At 51.0% G+C, this 15,902-nt stretch overlaps 7 protein-coding genes across 7 annotated transcripts; 5 read left to right on the plus strand and 2 right to left on the minus strand.

Moving 5' to 3' along the window:
• Positions 1 to 3,658: 3,658 nt before the first annotated feature.
• ACHE_70301S (uncharacterized protein) lies at positions 3,659 to 4,914 on the plus strand (the record flags this gene model as incomplete). Its single annotated transcript, XM_043282618.1, has 3 exons — positions 3,659 to 3,735; positions 3,997 to 4,707; positions 4,764 to 4,914. The coding sequence occupies 3 exons, from the start codon at positions 3,659 to 3,661 to the stop codon at positions 4,912 to 4,914; spliced, it is 939 nt and encodes a 312-aa protein (XP_043139980.1).
• Positions 4,915 to 4,968: 54 nt separating this feature from the next.
• On the plus strand, positions 4,969 to 5,604 carry ACHE_70302S (uncharacterized protein; the record flags this gene model as incomplete). Its single annotated transcript, XM_043282620.1, has 2 exons — positions 4,969 to 5,085; positions 5,188 to 5,604. The coding sequence occupies 2 exons, from the start codon at positions 4,969 to 4,971 to the stop codon at positions 5,602 to 5,604; spliced, it is 534 nt and encodes a 177-aa protein (XP_043139981.1).
• Positions 5,605 to 6,252: 648 nt separating this feature from the next.
• ACHE_70303A (GTPase-activating protein RNA1) lies at positions 6,253 to 7,473 on the minus strand (the record flags this gene model as incomplete). The annotated part of the gene is made up of 1 exon (XM_043282621.1): positions 6,253 to 7,473. One exon carries the CDS (start codon positions 7,471 to 7,473, stop codon positions 6,253 to 6,255), a length of 1,221 nt encoding a protein of 406 aa, XP_043139982.1.
• Positions 7,474 to 7,928: 455 nt separating this feature from the next.
• On the plus strand, positions 7,929 to 8,333 carry ACHE_70304S (copper metallochaperone COX17; the record flags this gene model as incomplete). The annotated part of the gene is made up of 3 exons (XM_043282622.1): positions 7,929 to 7,953; positions 8,049 to 8,119; positions 8,193 to 8,333. The coding sequence occupies 3 exons, from the start codon at positions 7,929 to 7,931 to the stop codon at positions 8,331 to 8,333; spliced, it is 237 nt and encodes a 78-aa protein (XP_043139983.1).
• Positions 8,334 to 8,660: 327 nt separating this feature from the next.
• Positions 8,661 to 10,533, minus strand: ALG6 (dolichyl-P-Glc:Man(9)GlcNAc(2)-PP-dolichol alpha-1,3-glucosyltransferase ALG6; the record flags this gene model as incomplete). The annotated part of the gene is made up of 3 exons (XM_043282623.1): positions 8,661 to 10,041; positions 10,091 to 10,253; positions 10,308 to 10,533. The coding sequence occupies 3 exons, from the start codon at positions 10,531 to 10,533 to the stop codon at positions 8,661 to 8,663; spliced, it is 1,770 nt and encodes a 589-aa protein (XP_043139984.1).
• Positions 10,534 to 11,292: 759 nt separating this feature from the next.
• On the plus strand, positions 11,293 to 12,955 carry ACHE_70306S (putative nucleolin protein Nsr1; the record flags this gene model as incomplete). The annotated part of the gene is made up of 3 exons (XM_043282624.1): positions 11,293 to 11,940; positions 11,997 to 12,304; positions 12,367 to 12,955. The coding sequence occupies 3 exons, from the start codon at positions 11,293 to 11,295 to the stop codon at positions 12,953 to 12,955; spliced, it is 1,545 nt and encodes a 514-aa protein (XP_043139985.1).
• An 814-nt stretch (positions 12,956 to 13,769) lies between these two features.
• On the plus strand, positions 13,770 to 15,235 carry ACHE_70307S (uncharacterized protein; the record flags this gene model as incomplete). Its single annotated transcript, XM_043282625.1, has 2 exons — positions 13,770 to 13,908; positions 14,049 to 15,235. 2 exons carry the CDS (start codon positions 13,770 to 13,772, stop codon positions 15,233 to 15,235), a joined length of 1,326 nt encoding a protein of 441 aa, XP_043139986.1.
• Between the last annotated feature and the right edge of the window lie 667 nt (positions 15,236 to 15,902).

Here is a 15,902-nt window from a genome sequence, read left to right on the forward strand (position 1 = left end):
GGGGGTAAGGTTCTCCGGATCGACCAGCAGATAAACAAGACTATAGTCTTGGCGGATTAACATGTAGTCTGGGGTTTTGCTTTTTACGATTCATGAATGAGGAGAGAGTTCAGAAATCTACAGGTAGTTTCCAGTGTACTCCTTACGGGAGTACATAGTACGTATGAACCGAGAGGCTGTGTAGTCTATGGAGGACAGCCAAGAACGACGAGGAGGTTGAGATAGTCTGTATCCGTAGTCTGGAGTCTGATGCGAGTATCCTCTGTACACCGGACAAGAAAAAAGGGATCTTGGCGTTGGGACGGACGGGGGATGGGATGGGTTACATGCGATGCGATGATTGACAGCCACGCAGTGCAGTGCAGCTACAATAATAGTGATTTCTCTGACTGTGTTGTGTGTACGGAGTACGGAGCAACTTGTAGTTGTAGGGGCTGGGCCGTCGGTCTACGGGCTATTTCGGTATGCATTTGTCTTGGGGATGGTTGCTTGTGGGAGGTGCTCGCTTGGGGGGATGTTTTACGTCTTGAAGTTGTGTTACGAAGTGCTCTGGTGGAGAGTATGTAATTGTGTTGCACGGCAGGATTCATTGTCGTTGGTTGAAACGGAATCAGGGTGGCTGTTGTGTAACAGCGTTGATGAGGCTGTTGCTGCCGTGCGGAGATATATCTGCATCTCGGATGGCCTGTAGATGTGTCTGCTGTAGAGATTGAGCGCGTTGTGGATATATATCTTAACTCGTAGTTGAAGGGATAGGATATCAAATCTAGCGATACATATCTACAAACACGTACTGTACTTGATGAACAAGTGCCAAGTGAATATATATCTGACATCGCTTCCGGCATGACATGTCAACATATGATGAAGTGATATCAGATGTTAGGAACATGTGGCGTTTGCTGTCCAGATCACTATGATATATATTAAATGATTCCCTCCCCCTCGTGTATGGTATCCATGGACGTCAAAAGAGGCAACCGGCTAAGCATGGCAGGCAACGTAAGTAAGGGTGACGATATCGACTTGAGGCGCTACGTGGTTAAGAGTGCATAGGACTCCTTAGAAATGTGGCGGGCTGACTGCTGGCAAGGGAATTTGATATTGAGTACGCAACATGGATAGATGCTGTAAGGGTTTACTTGTCGATTGGGAACTGCAATAGCGGCGTTGTATGAGAAGGGTTGTTGATAGTCTGTCGATGAGATGTGCCAACGGGCTTGATATTCAGCTCGAAAATATATATGGTGAAGCTATTCGATAAAGCTTAGAATATACCGCCGCCGTCAGGCTTCGTGCAGACCATGAAAGGTTCTCGAGATTGTAGAGTGAAGCGAGAGTGGCCTAGCATAATTCGTTGAGGGAGTAGCGAAGAAACGAAGATGGCTAGACAGCGAAGACAAGAAGTGGACACGAATGCTCAAGAAGGATGGGAAAGAAGCCTAGTTACTGATCGAGGACTAACATCATAAATCCTTTCGTTCATCAGTTTTCCCACGCTAGTCATCACTGCCATTCTATCTGGACCCAGGAAACCGACATACCCTACCTCCAGTTTCTACAAAATAGCGTTATTGTTTTCAGATCAAAGCAAGTCCTCGTCTCACCTTCAATCCATCAAAATTCATTCAACTCATCAGACACGAAGTGTGTCCTCGTTGAAAGTGCGTACGGCCTGGCCAAGGGCTTCATATCGGTAATAGAAGTCGAGACAGTTATATCATCTATTTTGACCCGTCGTTAATTTGTCCTAGATTTGAAACATCTTTCAGATCTGGGTTTATGTCGGCCCATAATACACATAATGAAGAAACAATTGATCGTGTGGCTTACCTACACTTTTCGCAACATCTGATAGCCCTGGCCAATTGCTGGGGAGTCTTATGGCATAATGATCATTCATCTAGTCCAACCTCGCTTTCTAACATCTGACATATCGAGCCCATACTTTATGAGGCGGCAGCAAAAGAACGATCGAACAAACTTGTGGCTCAGATGACAGTAGCACTGAGAGAAGCAGGTCATCTGACTTACCGGGAATGTGTATGCAAGATGGAGCCCTAGAGGAGATCAGACAAATCAACACGTGCTTAATGCGAAACAGAGAGCCCTGACTGGGGAATAGATATGTTATTGCATTTCAAACGACCAGTAAAGGACATACCGTTGACACGCTTAAGGTGATTCGATGTCTTTCACCGGAACATTTTGAATGACCGTACAAAAAAAGATGGAGCCACGAAAGGAATCTTCCATACACTCTGCAAGGATTACCGCAGGCATCTAGTTATACATTGGCGGCAACCGAAAAGGAGAGAAGAAGTTGGAATACCCTGGTGTTTGGGCTAGCCCTACAAACATCTGGACGGAAACCCATGATTCTTTCGAAGTTTAGGGACTAAACTGACTCGCGGCTTCAGCATTGGCGTAATCTCATCGCACTAGAATCCCGCATTTCTGCTCATTCATTGCTGGAGGATATTAACACTCCACCTTGCGCGTATTGCCATCGGTGTTCATCCAATGAAGACTACGTGCAGAGACTTTGGGGGAAGTCTTATTATCAGTGATATTCTAACATAGCAAATCCTCTCACTTGCCATTCATCATCAGTTTAAGTTAGATCTCTTAATATCTAACAGCTCAAGCTGGCCTCAAATAAAAGAGACATCATGAACCAAATAACAAAAGTGTTGGAATATGCCAAACTCGTACACGGTCAGGACCGTTTCGGAAATGAGAAGGAGACAATGCTGAAGAGACTCGGGAATAATTGGGTGATAAAGTAGAATAGATGATGCCATTCACGGATTATAGACGACAAGCGATGGCTATCCCCATTCAACGACAAAGTAATCCGGAATGAGAGTATTGATCCGAGTACGGCGCAGCCACCGATTAATTTACAGGTCGAAGTCGTCAAAGAGCCTTCTAATTTTAGATTTGCTGTGACTGAAGAAAATCAATTTGAAGAGTATACTTATTAGTTTTGGACACAAACGATGTTCCCGTAATGCATAAGAAACGCCATATTAGAGCAGCAACGGTAAATGCGTCTGTAGGCGTACGCTGCAAACCAACCACGAACAACGCAATTCACTGAGCGACGCGAAGAGGAATTTGGTCATTAGCCTGCCCAGTTCCTAGCTTCTGACTGTCTGTACTCTGCTTTCTCATCGCACCCTCCCGTAGCGCCTTCCCGTCGCACTTTCCCATCACCATCTTCAGTTTCGCAAGGTCTTTACCAGTAAGTCCTTGACGCTTTATTGATACTTACAAGCTAACCTACATCAGAAGAAACAGAAAGATGAACATGAACAAAGCATTATTCGCTCAGATGGTGGACTGGGAAACCCAGGGGATGGTTCGGTCAGAGGCTCGAAAAGGGCAGCGTCCAAGAAAAGCATCTCGCGAGAAAGTGATCAAAGAATTCATGGCGCAACGTGAAGAGACGAGCAAATTGAGCCCTGACCAGCCTCGATTTTTTTTTTCCCCCGGGGCTACCACCCGTGCATCCGTTCACTTTCCGAGTTGAAGACCATGCTCAATGACCTTATCGGGAAACTCACCACAGGGGCAGGTACCTCCTGCTGCGGTCGGTTACCCCGTCGTACAGGGATAACGGTGCTCCATTGTCGAAGATGAGAACGGGGATGTCATGTGGCTGGAGCTGTACTACCAGGACAGCCAGCGTGACGTGGAGGACATTGTCAAAAAGGGATCGGTGCTGATTGTGTGAAGGAACCGTACTTTCGCCCCAACGCCGAGGGTGACAATGGATTCATGTCCACCAAGTCTCCGACCTTATCCGTCTTTCAGAATATGACGAGCGGATCTCAGCTGCCTGGCGGTCGGATGGCAGTGACCTCCACCTCTCCACTGATTGTTGGAAAACCAAGGGAACGACTACTTCAACAGCCGCATGTACGATAACGCCGTTGAATGTTTTTTGCAGGAAGTTGGCTCGTCATGGGCTCATATCTAACAACTTGGCAGCTACACCAGAGGCCTCAACTGCTCTCCAACTGCTAACGAAACCCGCGCCCTCAGCCTCAACCGATCGGTCGCCTTTATCAAAACCAAGCAGTTCGCTGCTGCCCTTGCCGATTCCAATTCCGCGATAGTAGCCACAGGGACCACGGAGAAGGCTCTTACCCGCAAGCTCCAGGAGCTGTACAGCCTCGAGCGGTTTCAGGAATGCTGCGAGATCCTCAAAGGTCTCCTCAAAGAAAACCCCAGCAACGCAGCGGCTCAGGATGAACTCGCCCGAGCGACTAAGCGTCTCGCAGAGCAGGAAACCGGCAGCTACGAATTCAATAAATTCCACGAAGCGGCAAACAAGCTTCGTCCGCCGCTCTTGGATGATGCAACCTACATTGGCCCTGTAGTTGTCAAGGAGGCGGCGTCTTACGGACGTGGTCTGTTCACTACGAAAGAGGTCAAGGCCGAAGGTCTCCTGCTCTGTGAGAAGGCGTTTGGATTTGTTTATGCGGATCCAGAGCACCGACGGGACGTGACCTTGGTATACGAAATGGGTACCAACCAGCTGTGGTTTGGCGCAAATACAGAGCTCATCAGGGTGATTGCTCAGAAAATGTACGCCAACACGTCATTGACCTCTGTCATCACTGACTTGCACGCAGATGGATACAGATCTGCCGATGTGGCGGAAATGGAAAGCCAGTGGTCGACGCCAGTGGTCGACACGTAAGAGGCCCCCATGCCATCATCCATGACTCTGTTCAAGAGCTGACCAGAAGCAGGTTCCAGTTCGAGCGCATCATAGATGCAAATGCCTTTGGCAGCCAAAATTCAGCGGCGCAGAATCACATCGAGGAGACCCTCTACAAACGCGAAGGCATAGCAATCAACCAAGGCAAATCCAGCTTTCACTCCCTCGCGTCTGGCCGATGACCTCATGCCAACCACTCCTGCTACGCCAACTCCCAAAGCTCCATCACTGGCGACATGCTAATCCTCCGCGTAACACAAGACATGCCCGCCAACACCGAAATCACGCTGGCCTACAAGGACCCCATCCCCGAGTTCGACGAGGAAAGAACCCGCTTCCGCAGCTGGAACTTCGTCTGCGACTGCCCCCCTCTGCAAGGATGCCCACAGCACTTGCAAACGCATCCACAATAACAGTGATCATCTCCGCAAACAGGCTACCTCCCGCTACGCTAGTTCCTCCGCCATCAGAGGCAAAAACGCGAGGCCATCGCCGCCAGCCTCGAGCAGACATACGCCAGACCACCCACCTTCGTCCCCCGCGTCGCCCTCTTCGACATCTACCTCGACCTAGCCCACGGCTACATGCGCAAACAGCAACCCGAGAAAGCTGTCGCCGCCGCACTAAAGACCTTTGAATCACTGGGCTTCGTAATCGAGGGTGGTGAATTGCCTCACGTCCCCAGTACGCAGTTGGTTGTGAAACGCTGGGGGATGTTCCATAGTCGGCCGAGTGCTGGACTGTGCTTGCTTGTGCGTATAGTGTGCTCGAGCCGAAGATTTGCCAGAAGGCGGAGCAGTATGCGAGCGTTGCGTATCAAACGGCTGTGGGGGAGGATGAGACGTTTGAGGAGACGCCGTATCATGCTATAAGGCAGGGGAGGGTGGTTGAGGTGGAAGAGGGGAGGATAGGATTGGATTGCTGGCACTGTGATGTAAATTGAGAAAAAGATGTTTTCTATTGCTGTTTTGTTTGAGTAGAATGATAGCCCTAGATAGCCTTAATAACAGACGTCATTGAAGCATAACAGGGCAAAAAAGCGTGTTGGAAACTGTTCTTTATATTAACATTTTTGTAGACACACACGTCCCGACATGAAAACAATCTATTGTTATACTGTATCACCAAGTACCAAGAAAGAATCATTCCAATACATAAGCTATCATATGTGCAGGTGGAATACAAAAGGACATTTTCGCGTTGACAAGTACATCACATGCGTAGACAAAAGAAAAAAGATATGGTATAATTAAGAAAGACATGACGTGCATCAAAAAGGGTATGACCCGATATGCGGAGTCGGGCTGGACAGGAGGATTGCTGTGGGGATGGCGTACGATGTCCGGCTAACCCGCTCGGTGTCCTCATAGAGACACCACATAGGGCCTAGACTTTGGACGCGACGGTAGACATACACAGCCAGAATCGGCACGCGATAGCTATCCTCCAGCCGGAAGGTATTTGATATGGAGACGAAGGAACAAAGACGGGATAAATCTGGCGAAACGAAAGGAAGGAGCCTACAGGCCAGTCTTCCCAAGAGTCTCGGCAAGCTCGTCGACATCCTTGCTCTTCTTCTCGGTCTCTGCTTGTTTGGCCTCGTCTTCCTCCTCTTCTTCGTCCAATTCGTCTTCTTCCGACTCGTCCTCCTCCTCTTCCAACTCGTCCAGCTCGTCAACGCCCCACATGTCCTCGGGGTCGTCGTCGTGGCCGTGCTCGTCCTTGCGTGCCTCGAGGATCTCGCGCAGGTCGTTCACGTTCTCGTCTTCCTCGAGGAAGACGTTGCCGTTCAACTCAATACGGCGCAGCGCTTGCAATCCTGTCCGAGTGGCATGGAGGAGCTGCTTGACACCCTCCGCGTTGATCTCGTTGTACTGCAGACGCAGCGTCTGGAGCTTCTCGTTCTTACCCTCCGCAAGAGCCTGGGCGACCTTAATACCGCCCCGCGCAGAGAGCAAGCAATCACCAACACCAAGCTCGCGCAGCGAAGACCAGCCCCCAAGAACACCAGCAAGAGCCGTAGATCCCATTATCGTAAAAGTGTTGTCCTGCAAGTCCAGAACCTCAAGCGCGCTGGCGTGACGCAAACCCTCCTTCAACAAATGCGAAATACCCTCCTGACGGATACCGTTCTGGGTCATTTTGACGGAGCGCATACCCTTCGCGTGCACCTCGTATGCACGCGCCCACGCCTCCATACTACCGTTCTCCAACCGGTTGCGGCCGCAAACAATGCTCTCCAAAAGCGGGGCCTCCTTGCCCTCCTTGCGAACCTCTTCTTTGCGCTCCGCCAGCTTGGTGAGCGCGTCCGCAATGTATGTTCCGGCAAAGGGGCCCAGACCGTTGTTGTTCAGGATGAGATGGCGGAGAGGGACGTGGCGGGAGAGGAAGTCGACGAGCGGCGCCTGCGTGTTAAGACCGAAGGCATTATCGGAGAGATTAACGGTGTGCAAGGTTTCGATCTCCAGAAGCGCGTTGAGAAGGGCCGTCAGGGCCTGCGGAATCTCCGAGAGCAGACGCGAGGTGAAAATATCGGCCAGCTCGGCCACTTCGAGGTTCTTCTGAGCGGAGAGGGCGGATGCGAGACGCTCGCTTGCGGCCACACCGAGCGTGTTTCCGCCCAGACGCACTTCGGTGAAGTCGGCGCCCTCGAGGAGAGGCTGGATATGGGCTTCCATGTCCTCTGCCGTGTCGAGCTTGAGGCCCTTGCCTTCAAGCGAGAAAACCTTTGGAGGGGCCATGGCGGGGTATGTATATTTTTCAGGGGAGGCAAAAAACAAAAAGTTGCGAAGAGGCTGAAGAAGACTGAATATAGAGAATCTAACAGAATCTCTTCAAAATCAGATCAAGGATTCAAGATCGCGAAAGCAGTCCGAAGCAAAGCCCCAGCAGCGTTCGATGAACGAAAGTATGCTCAATCAACAATGCGTGGACGATGTGGGAAATTCTTGTCGCTCTTTCTTTCTGTCCGGAGGGGCGTACCTGCAAACAGCAGGCGGTATTGAGATTCTGCCAATCGCCGCTTCGACGGGCACAGCGGACCATTTGTGCCGTTTTTCTCCGGCGCATCGCAGCATTATTAATCGACATGGTAGTAGCACGACATTCAATCCTCTCTTCAATTGAACCCTCATAGAATATTGCTTGAAATTTATTGCCTTTGAAAGAGAACCTCACAGAATCCGTACCCATCATCATGTCGTGGCTTTTCGGCTCCAGCAGTAAGTGCTCACTACCAACATTTTATGCAGATCTAAATCACCATATCACCATGATATGCATTCTTGCAAGTGGAATTAACACCAATCTCTCTCAGCAGGCAACGCTGCCCAAGAACCCATTCCCGCCCCCGTCCAAACCTCCCAGACTCAGACCGAGAAGCCCAAAGTAAACCGGCCCGAAGACCTCTTTCAATACTTCCGAACCCCGAACAATATGGCTAACATAACAATACCTACAGCCCTGCTGCGTATGTAAACCCGAGAAAGCCGCCCGCGATGACTGTATGCTCTTCTCGAAGGGCGAGGATCCCGCACAGGAGTGCAAATCGACGATTGATCAGTATAAGTCTTGCATGGCGGGATTCGGGTTTAAGATCTAGATGATTCTGATGTGAATGGAGAGTGGGAAGTCAGCAGGAACCTCCGCTTTTCCCAGAGGTGGTCTGCTGGCTGCAAGGATACTGGCTCATTTGTTACGATATTATTGTATTCTAGCGTTTATTGTCTGGGAGGATTGGTTGCATATGGTTTTCGGCTCAACTGTACAGTATCAACGCCTTGGGTTTATAAAACGGATGTACGGATATATGAAATAGAACATCTCCCCTCTTGGGACTGACAGGTGATATTGCTTTTAAAACATCCTCTATATAAAGAAATGGGTATCAAGAACAAGTACATTTTCAACCCTCCACACAAAATAGCAATCACTGCTTCTTTTTCTGGCTATCTTCCTCTGCCTTACGATCAATCTTCCAGCACTGCGTGATCAACTTCCACATACACCATAGGTAGGCGATGCCAAATCCACCCGCTCCGATCAGGACGTTAAGAACCACCCACAGGTCCGGCTTGCTGGGTGGAGGCGGCACAAACGCCTCCAGAACGTGCCATGCGACCATGGCAAGGTAGAAGCAAAAGTGGAGGATCTTGGTCAACACATTGGGCTCGAAGCTGGGATTTGAGTTTCCAGAGGAGGGTCGGCTGCGATAGGTCTCGAGAGATGTCGGGGGCAGACCCAGCAGGTAGGTCCACAGGAAGGTCATCATGAAGTACGGGATCCGGAGTTTCTCGCGCTGCAGAAGTGGGAACATGGTCCATGAACCTAGCGTATTGACCCATCCAACCCAGGCACGAGTCTCCTTGCTTAGTCCACCATCGCCGGAAAGGAGGAGTGTCATTGGAAGCAGCGGCAACAGTACGCTCTTCTCATGGACTTGGAATGAGAATAGGAAGAATCCCCAGGACACACTGGCCAGGGCTGGAAGCAGCAATGAGGCTCGTGGGTGACGGAAAATAATAGCGCATGGGATCAGGATTGAGCCCAGTGTCGCACCAAGTGATGCTCTTTGGAGAAGACTCGCGTCGAAACGATGTAGCTTGTAGAAAGTATGGATAGCACACCAGGCATTTGCTACCTTGTCTTCGAACAAGCCTCGAGAAAATGGGAACATGCGGTGCACAATTTGCAAAAGCTGGAAGAGAGGCGCATAGAGCACGGAATCCTTGTTCACTTCGAAGGGAAGGGCTTGTAGCAAAGGAGGCTGAGGAATATCCTTGAAGTACTCCCGTGCTTCGACCCCACTAGCCTCGGCGATGAGCGGAGCGAACAGCACCGCGAAAGCAGCGATAGTAGTAAGAGCAATACACAAGAGACGAAGAATCCGGATGCGCGGGAAGGTGCAAACACCCAAGAGGAACGCGAACATGACGGGGGCATAGTAGAGCGCCATTTGCTTGAAGCCAAGAGCACCGATGAAGAAAATGCAAGCCCACAACATGCGTCCAGCGAGGATGGCATCTAAACTTGCGACCGCAAGCCCCAGCATCACAGTGTTGTATTGGAAATGGCCATGGTCGATGAGAATAGTCGCGGGTTGCAGGAGGACAGCAACGAGGGCGATTGAGGCAGACCACACGGGAACACCTTGCATTCGAGTATAACGACGCAGGAAGTTGATAACCGCGGGGATGTAGACTAGATATTCGGAAACAACCACAGTCGCACGCATAAACACCTTAAAGCGGGGATCCTCGAATCCGCGGGATACGTCCAGGGCAAACCATGCGGGGTCGAAAAGAGAACCACTATTGCAGTTAGCAACAGGAAAAACCAAGGTTTCAGAGCCCAGCGCACATCTTTCCAAGTAGCCAGCTATGGTATGCCGTCAATGGCGGGTAATCCAGTCCCCAGTATTGCAGGTCGTACGTATACCACTTTGACATTGGGAGGTGAATCGTAAGCTCCATCCAATGTCGCTGCGCCTCAAAGTCACCGTGCATCGGGGGTATCTGAAAGCCTGAATGCTCATTAGCCATCGATCCCTCAAGCTCAGAGAGAAAGCACCTCATACCAGAGTAACCCCATAGACTAACCGCCCAGCGAAACAGGCCAACGGCCATTAGAATGAGAGGGAGAATCAACCATGTTGAAACACCTGCCCTAGCAGCCCAGAGGAAGGAGACCAGGGGAAACGCAGGCAGCGATTTGCCATCTCCAACGTCCAGGATGAGGTTGTTGTTCGTGCCGGAAGACGGAGGGACCCTTCTCTTCTTGCGCGGGCGATACGAAGGGGACATGATGGGCGAGTAGATCAATAATCGCCCATCAATCAGGAGGACCAAAGGTATGCTTTGTTCTCAGTATAACCAACGGAGTCGCAAAGGGGAGAGTCGAGAACTGGTATTATTGCGGGCAGTTCCCGTTTGGGTCAAAGTGATGCCGGTAAAATGTGGACCAATCACCGAGCTCCAAATGACCCGCACGCTAATTCCGGAGCTAGCTTGATCTGGGCAGGCGGTGAGCACAGATTTTTGCCAGCCATCGAACTTTTTTTTTTTCTTATCAAAAGCTCCCGAATTTTTCTTCCTGTTTTTCTTCCTCCCAGCATCTTCCCATTTTTCACCCTTTTTCTACTGTTTCTTTCTCTTTAACTAGGATCGCGTTGTCCTGTTAAAGACTCCTTTTCTTGTTATACGGATTTAGATTCTCTAAATCTTCCAACTGACACAGTAGTGTGGGCCGTACTTTGCATAGTACTTCAACGAACATTCTGTGGGCTTTTCACATCGAGGGCTGAGGGCTGATACATCGCAATCTACTTCTGTGGGATCTGTGGGAATCTGTCTGTCTCTGTGGGCTTGAACACTGTCCGTTGTGGGTTACTTGTGGGTATTTGCGCTGAATTCCATTTCAAATCGGGTGATTGAGGGTTTGTGAGCTTTGCCGCACTTAAGACCGATTTTTATCCATTACATTCGGTTGGTGATGCCTCTTTCTCTCAATTGTGAAAAAACGCTTGTCTTACTAACACAATACTGTTTCTGTTACAGATCAAAATGTCCAAGACCAAGGCTATCAAGGCTGAGAAGCCCGTCGACAAGACTTTGTCCAAGGTCAAGGATGCTGGTGTGACCAAGTCGTCCCAGTCTCCTAAGTCCAAGAGCAAGCAGATTGCCAAGGACCTTGCTTCAAAGGAGAAGAAGCCCAAGAGCAAGAAGAAGGCGCCTACTCCCAGCAGCTCCGAGTCCGAGTCTGACAGTGAGGAGTCTGACTCTTCCAGCTCCAGCTCCAGCGAGAGCGAGGAAGAGAAGAAGCCCGCTAAGGATGTGAAGAAGGGCGGCAAGGCCGAGAAGAAGGCCGAGTCCTCTTCCGAGTCTGACTCTGACTCTGACAGCGATGAGGAAATGGGCGACGCCTCCAGCGACAGCGACAGCTCCAGCGAGAGCGAGGATGAGAAGCCTGCCAAGAAGGAGGAGAAGAAGGACAACAAGAAGGCTGAAACCAAGCCTGCCGAGTCTTCCTCTGAGTCCGACTCTTCTGAGTCCGACTCTGAGTCCGACTCCGACTCCGAATCTGAGGAGAAGGAGGCTCCTAAGAAGGAGACCAAGGAGTCCAGCGACAGCGACTCTGACTCTGACTCTGACTCCGACTCCGACTCCGAGTCTGAGGACAAGGCTCCCACCAAGGCTAAGGCCGAGAAGAAGGTATGTGCTATATTCCGCAACGACTTGAAAGGTGCCAGTAACTAACTTCATCTCAGGAGTCTTCTGACGACTCTGATGACTCGGACGACTCGGACGACGAGTCCGGCTCTGACAGCTCTGACTCTGACTCTGACGAGGAGGAGAAGCCCAAGGACTCCAAGAAGCGCAAGGCTGACGAGGAGTCCGCCCCTACCCAGAAGAAGTCGAAGACTGAGGAGCCAGCTGAGGGTGCCTCGCCCAACCTCTTCGTTGGCAACCTGTCGTGGAACGTCGACGAGGAGTGGTTGGCTTCCGAATTCCAAGAGTTTGGTGAGCTGGCCGGTGTGCGTATCGTGACCGAGCGTGAGACTGGTCGCTCTCGTGGGTAAGTGTCCATTGTCGCGAGAAGATTTTCGACGGGCGCATGTACTGATCAATACCTTTTAGATTCGGATATGTCGAGTACACCAACGCCGTCGACTCCGCCAAGGCCTACGCGGCCAAGAAGGACACCGAGCTCGATGGTCGTAAGATCAACCTCGACTACGCTACTGGTCGTCCCGCCAACAAGGACCAGGGCAATGGTGGCGAGCGCGCCCAGGCCCGCGCTCGCTCTTTCGGTGACCAGACCAGCCCCGAAAGTGAGACCTTGTTCGTTGGCAACCTGCCCTTCAGCGCCAACGAGGACTCTGTCCACGAGCTGTTCGGACCCTGCGGTAACGTTATGGGCATCCGTCTCCCTACTGACCCTGAGTCAGGCCGTCCCAAGGGTTTCGGTTACGTGCAGTTCTCATCGGTTGACGAGGCTCGCCAGGCCTTCACCGACCTCAACGGTGCCGACCTGGACGGCCGTCCCATCCGTCTGGACTACAGCTCGCCCCGTCCAAACAACGGCGGCGGCGGTGCTCGCGGCGGCCGTGGGGGTGGCCGTGGGGGTGGCCGTGGAGGCCGTGGCGGCGGTCGTGGAGGATTTGACGCTGGTAGCAGGAACCGTGGCGGTATTACTGAGTTCACAGGCAAGAAGATGACCTTCTAAGCTCGTGCACGGTTTGCTTGATACCACGTATGCTTTGCTTGTTTCTGCTCTCTGGGACCGGGTTTTTTCAAAAGTTTTTAGTATGTATTACTCCGTATGTTGATATGACTGGACAATAATATCATTTGCATTTCATGGATACTCTTGTTATTAGTTGTATAAATGCATGGTACTTCTAAATGCGGATCCCCCGCAGCGGAAGTCTTGGCGTGTGATGGCTCCCATTCCGGAGATGTCATAAGCGCCGTCTTTGTTTGCCCCTTTCTTTATCTTTCTGTTCTTGCTATCCTCTTGAAGTGTTCTTGACACTTCAAGTACAAAGTACTCCTAGCTTATATTCATACTGTAAAAGCACCATTGACTATTGTTAAGCTTACTCAGCCCAGACTCCTCCCGCGTGCATACTGCAAGTCACCTGTTCCGGGTCGGCTGATCCGTCGTCCATCAACTCAACTAATCCTCTTCTCAAACGTTTATTTCCGTCCTCAACTTCTTCAACTTTTTTTCACTTTCAACTTAACTTTTATACCTCCTTTTAATCAACCCTTTCTCATATCTCTACCCTGTGATACCTCCTCGATCTCCCCCTAATAACCGGGTGCGTGCCTTAGGTGTGGACGTTGATAAGATCCTCGTCCGTGGTTCAGCCTCTCCACGCACCCCCACTCGTTTCCAACGTCTCTCTTCTTTCTTTGCGACTCCCTCTGCTGTTCTGTTACCGGGTCTGACCAGCCTCTCCTCTCCTGAACCCATCTCTCGAACCATCTACCGTCTATTCAGTCGACTACCATCCTAAGTTCCCCGAACAAGCACTATGCAGCCAAACCAATATGACCTGCTGGGTCAGGTGCGCAATGAGCCCAGGAGGATGACGCGAGAGGACCATCAGCCGCTGCGTGAGAATCCCCTTCAGTCACGTTCCCCATCCGGTGCTGTGCCCTCGAGAACAGACGGTATGCCTATTTATTCCTCTTTGCCCACTCCTTGCTTTGGCTTTCTCCGTTTCGACTTCATGACTCTCATCATGTACATACTGTGGTCTACGTTTAAACCGCTCTTAGTATTACCATGTACTCACTTCGCCATTACATAGATTCCTGGATCGAGGTCGCATCCCAACCGTCCTCCTCATCCCTTTCTTCCGCTAATGACGACATTATCACCACCGGCCTGCGAGTTCAACAGCAAGGATCCAATTCGCATCGATCTCGCAGCCAGCGGCACGTTGCCGTCTCCATGCAGAATGGTTACTCATCGAGAGACGCAAGCAGCAGTCAGGATGAATACGAGGAGAGTGAGAGCGAGTCAGACCGTGTCCTCAGTAGTTCCAACGAGGAAATGAACCGAAAGCCCCTGTCGCTCCAACAGAATGGACCATCCCCGTCGACATTGGATGCTGCCTCGAGTGATGACGATGACAACTCTACGGCCTTGGGAACACGGATTAGCACGTCCCGCTTTGTACCTCAGCCAAACGTTTTCTCCCACCCCCCTGCGTCTCGGAATCCTTCATGGACTAGGGCTATGGATACCCACCGTCCTGAGCCTAGCGAGGCGTCCAATTCTAGTCGTCGCACGGCGATCCGCATGAGCTCTCAAGCAAGCATGCGGTCTAACCGCTCAGCGCGGCAGAACCAGCAGCACAGCCCGTTCAACATGCTATCACCATCTCATCAGGCTGACCACGATGCTGCTCTTCGCGCCAGTCTCTCCACCTTGCTCTCTTGTGCGGCAGCAGCAAGGGGCCTACCCAAGTCTGAACCCCAACAGTTGTCAACTGATCCTAGACAGCAGCCGTCTTCCTTCCGGTTGGTGCCAGAATCAGCAATGGACAGCGGCGATGAGGAAGTCCCTACAGCTGCTGTAGAGAGAAACGCTGCTGGCCCAGTCCCAAGGAAGCATCCAAGTTCGGGGCCCTCGTATCCCTCCGAGGCCATTCCTGCTCCCAAGAAGCGTCGATCGAGCTCACCCAGGGGCGCTAGAAACCAGGCAGCACCCCGGAAGAGCCGTCGATCTCTACTCAACGAGTCTTTATCTGTAAACAGTCCTACTGTCATGACATGGGTTGTGAGCGCGGGTGTTGTCGTTCTCTTCTCCGCCATCAGTTTCTCGGCCGGATATATGCTCGGTCGCGAAGTAGGACGAATGGAGTTGGGTCCGGGTATGGCTGGGGATGGGAGCGGCACCACCTCTGCGACCTGTGGCCAGCATGCAGTGAAAGGAGGTCTGAAGCGATTTCGATGGGGTTCATCTGCCGCCGGATCGGGTATTCTTGCTTGAGGTAGCCTACTGGTTATGAAATCGACGTGATATGGCACGGTGATGAGCACTACTTTCATTCAACGTCGTCATGGATTATGCCTTGTCTACTGGGATGGGGACGGATGGATTCGGTTTTTATTAGTTTGCCAGCGTTCAATTGCTTTCGTGTTATGCAGCGGGATCGGATTGGGTATTATACGTTTTGTTTAATCTGGGATGGACGACCTGCAAAATTGGTTACACGGTCTTACACGGTTTTATATGGAGGGTTGCTTCGGTTGGAGTTTCGGCTGGTTGTTGTCATTTATACCCTGATAGCCCTGATCGTAATTGATAGTTCTATTATTCAAGTGCAACTAGCTTAGAAGTTTTGCAAGCGGGATTCAGGTAGAATCTGTAATACAACATAGGGTAGAGCGCTCAGTCTATGAATCAGTTGACCCGAATCCAGGCCGAGCACCCAATATGAAGTTTTAGAGTTACTCGAGCACAATCATTTCCTTGCCCTTGGACGAAGTCCCGTTTCGTACCTCGCTGCTAAGCTGCCAATTTCTCTGTGGCTTGTAGGTTGGTCAACCTTGTTGGGATCGTTGGCCAAGCTCCCTAGCGACCATCTCTGCTTTTGTGGGCAAAAGGACAGTATCACCTATTATTTTGGTATCTTCTGAGCGTTGTCATATAATCT

The sequence above is a fragment of the Aspergillus chevalieri genome, chromosome 7 (genome assembly GCF_016861735.1).
Source record: "Aspergillus chevalieri M1 DNA, chromosome 7, nearly complete sequence".
Taxonomy (NCBI): domain Eukaryota; kingdom Fungi; phylum Ascomycota; class Eurotiomycetes; order Eurotiales; family Aspergillaceae; genus Aspergillus; species Aspergillus chevalieri.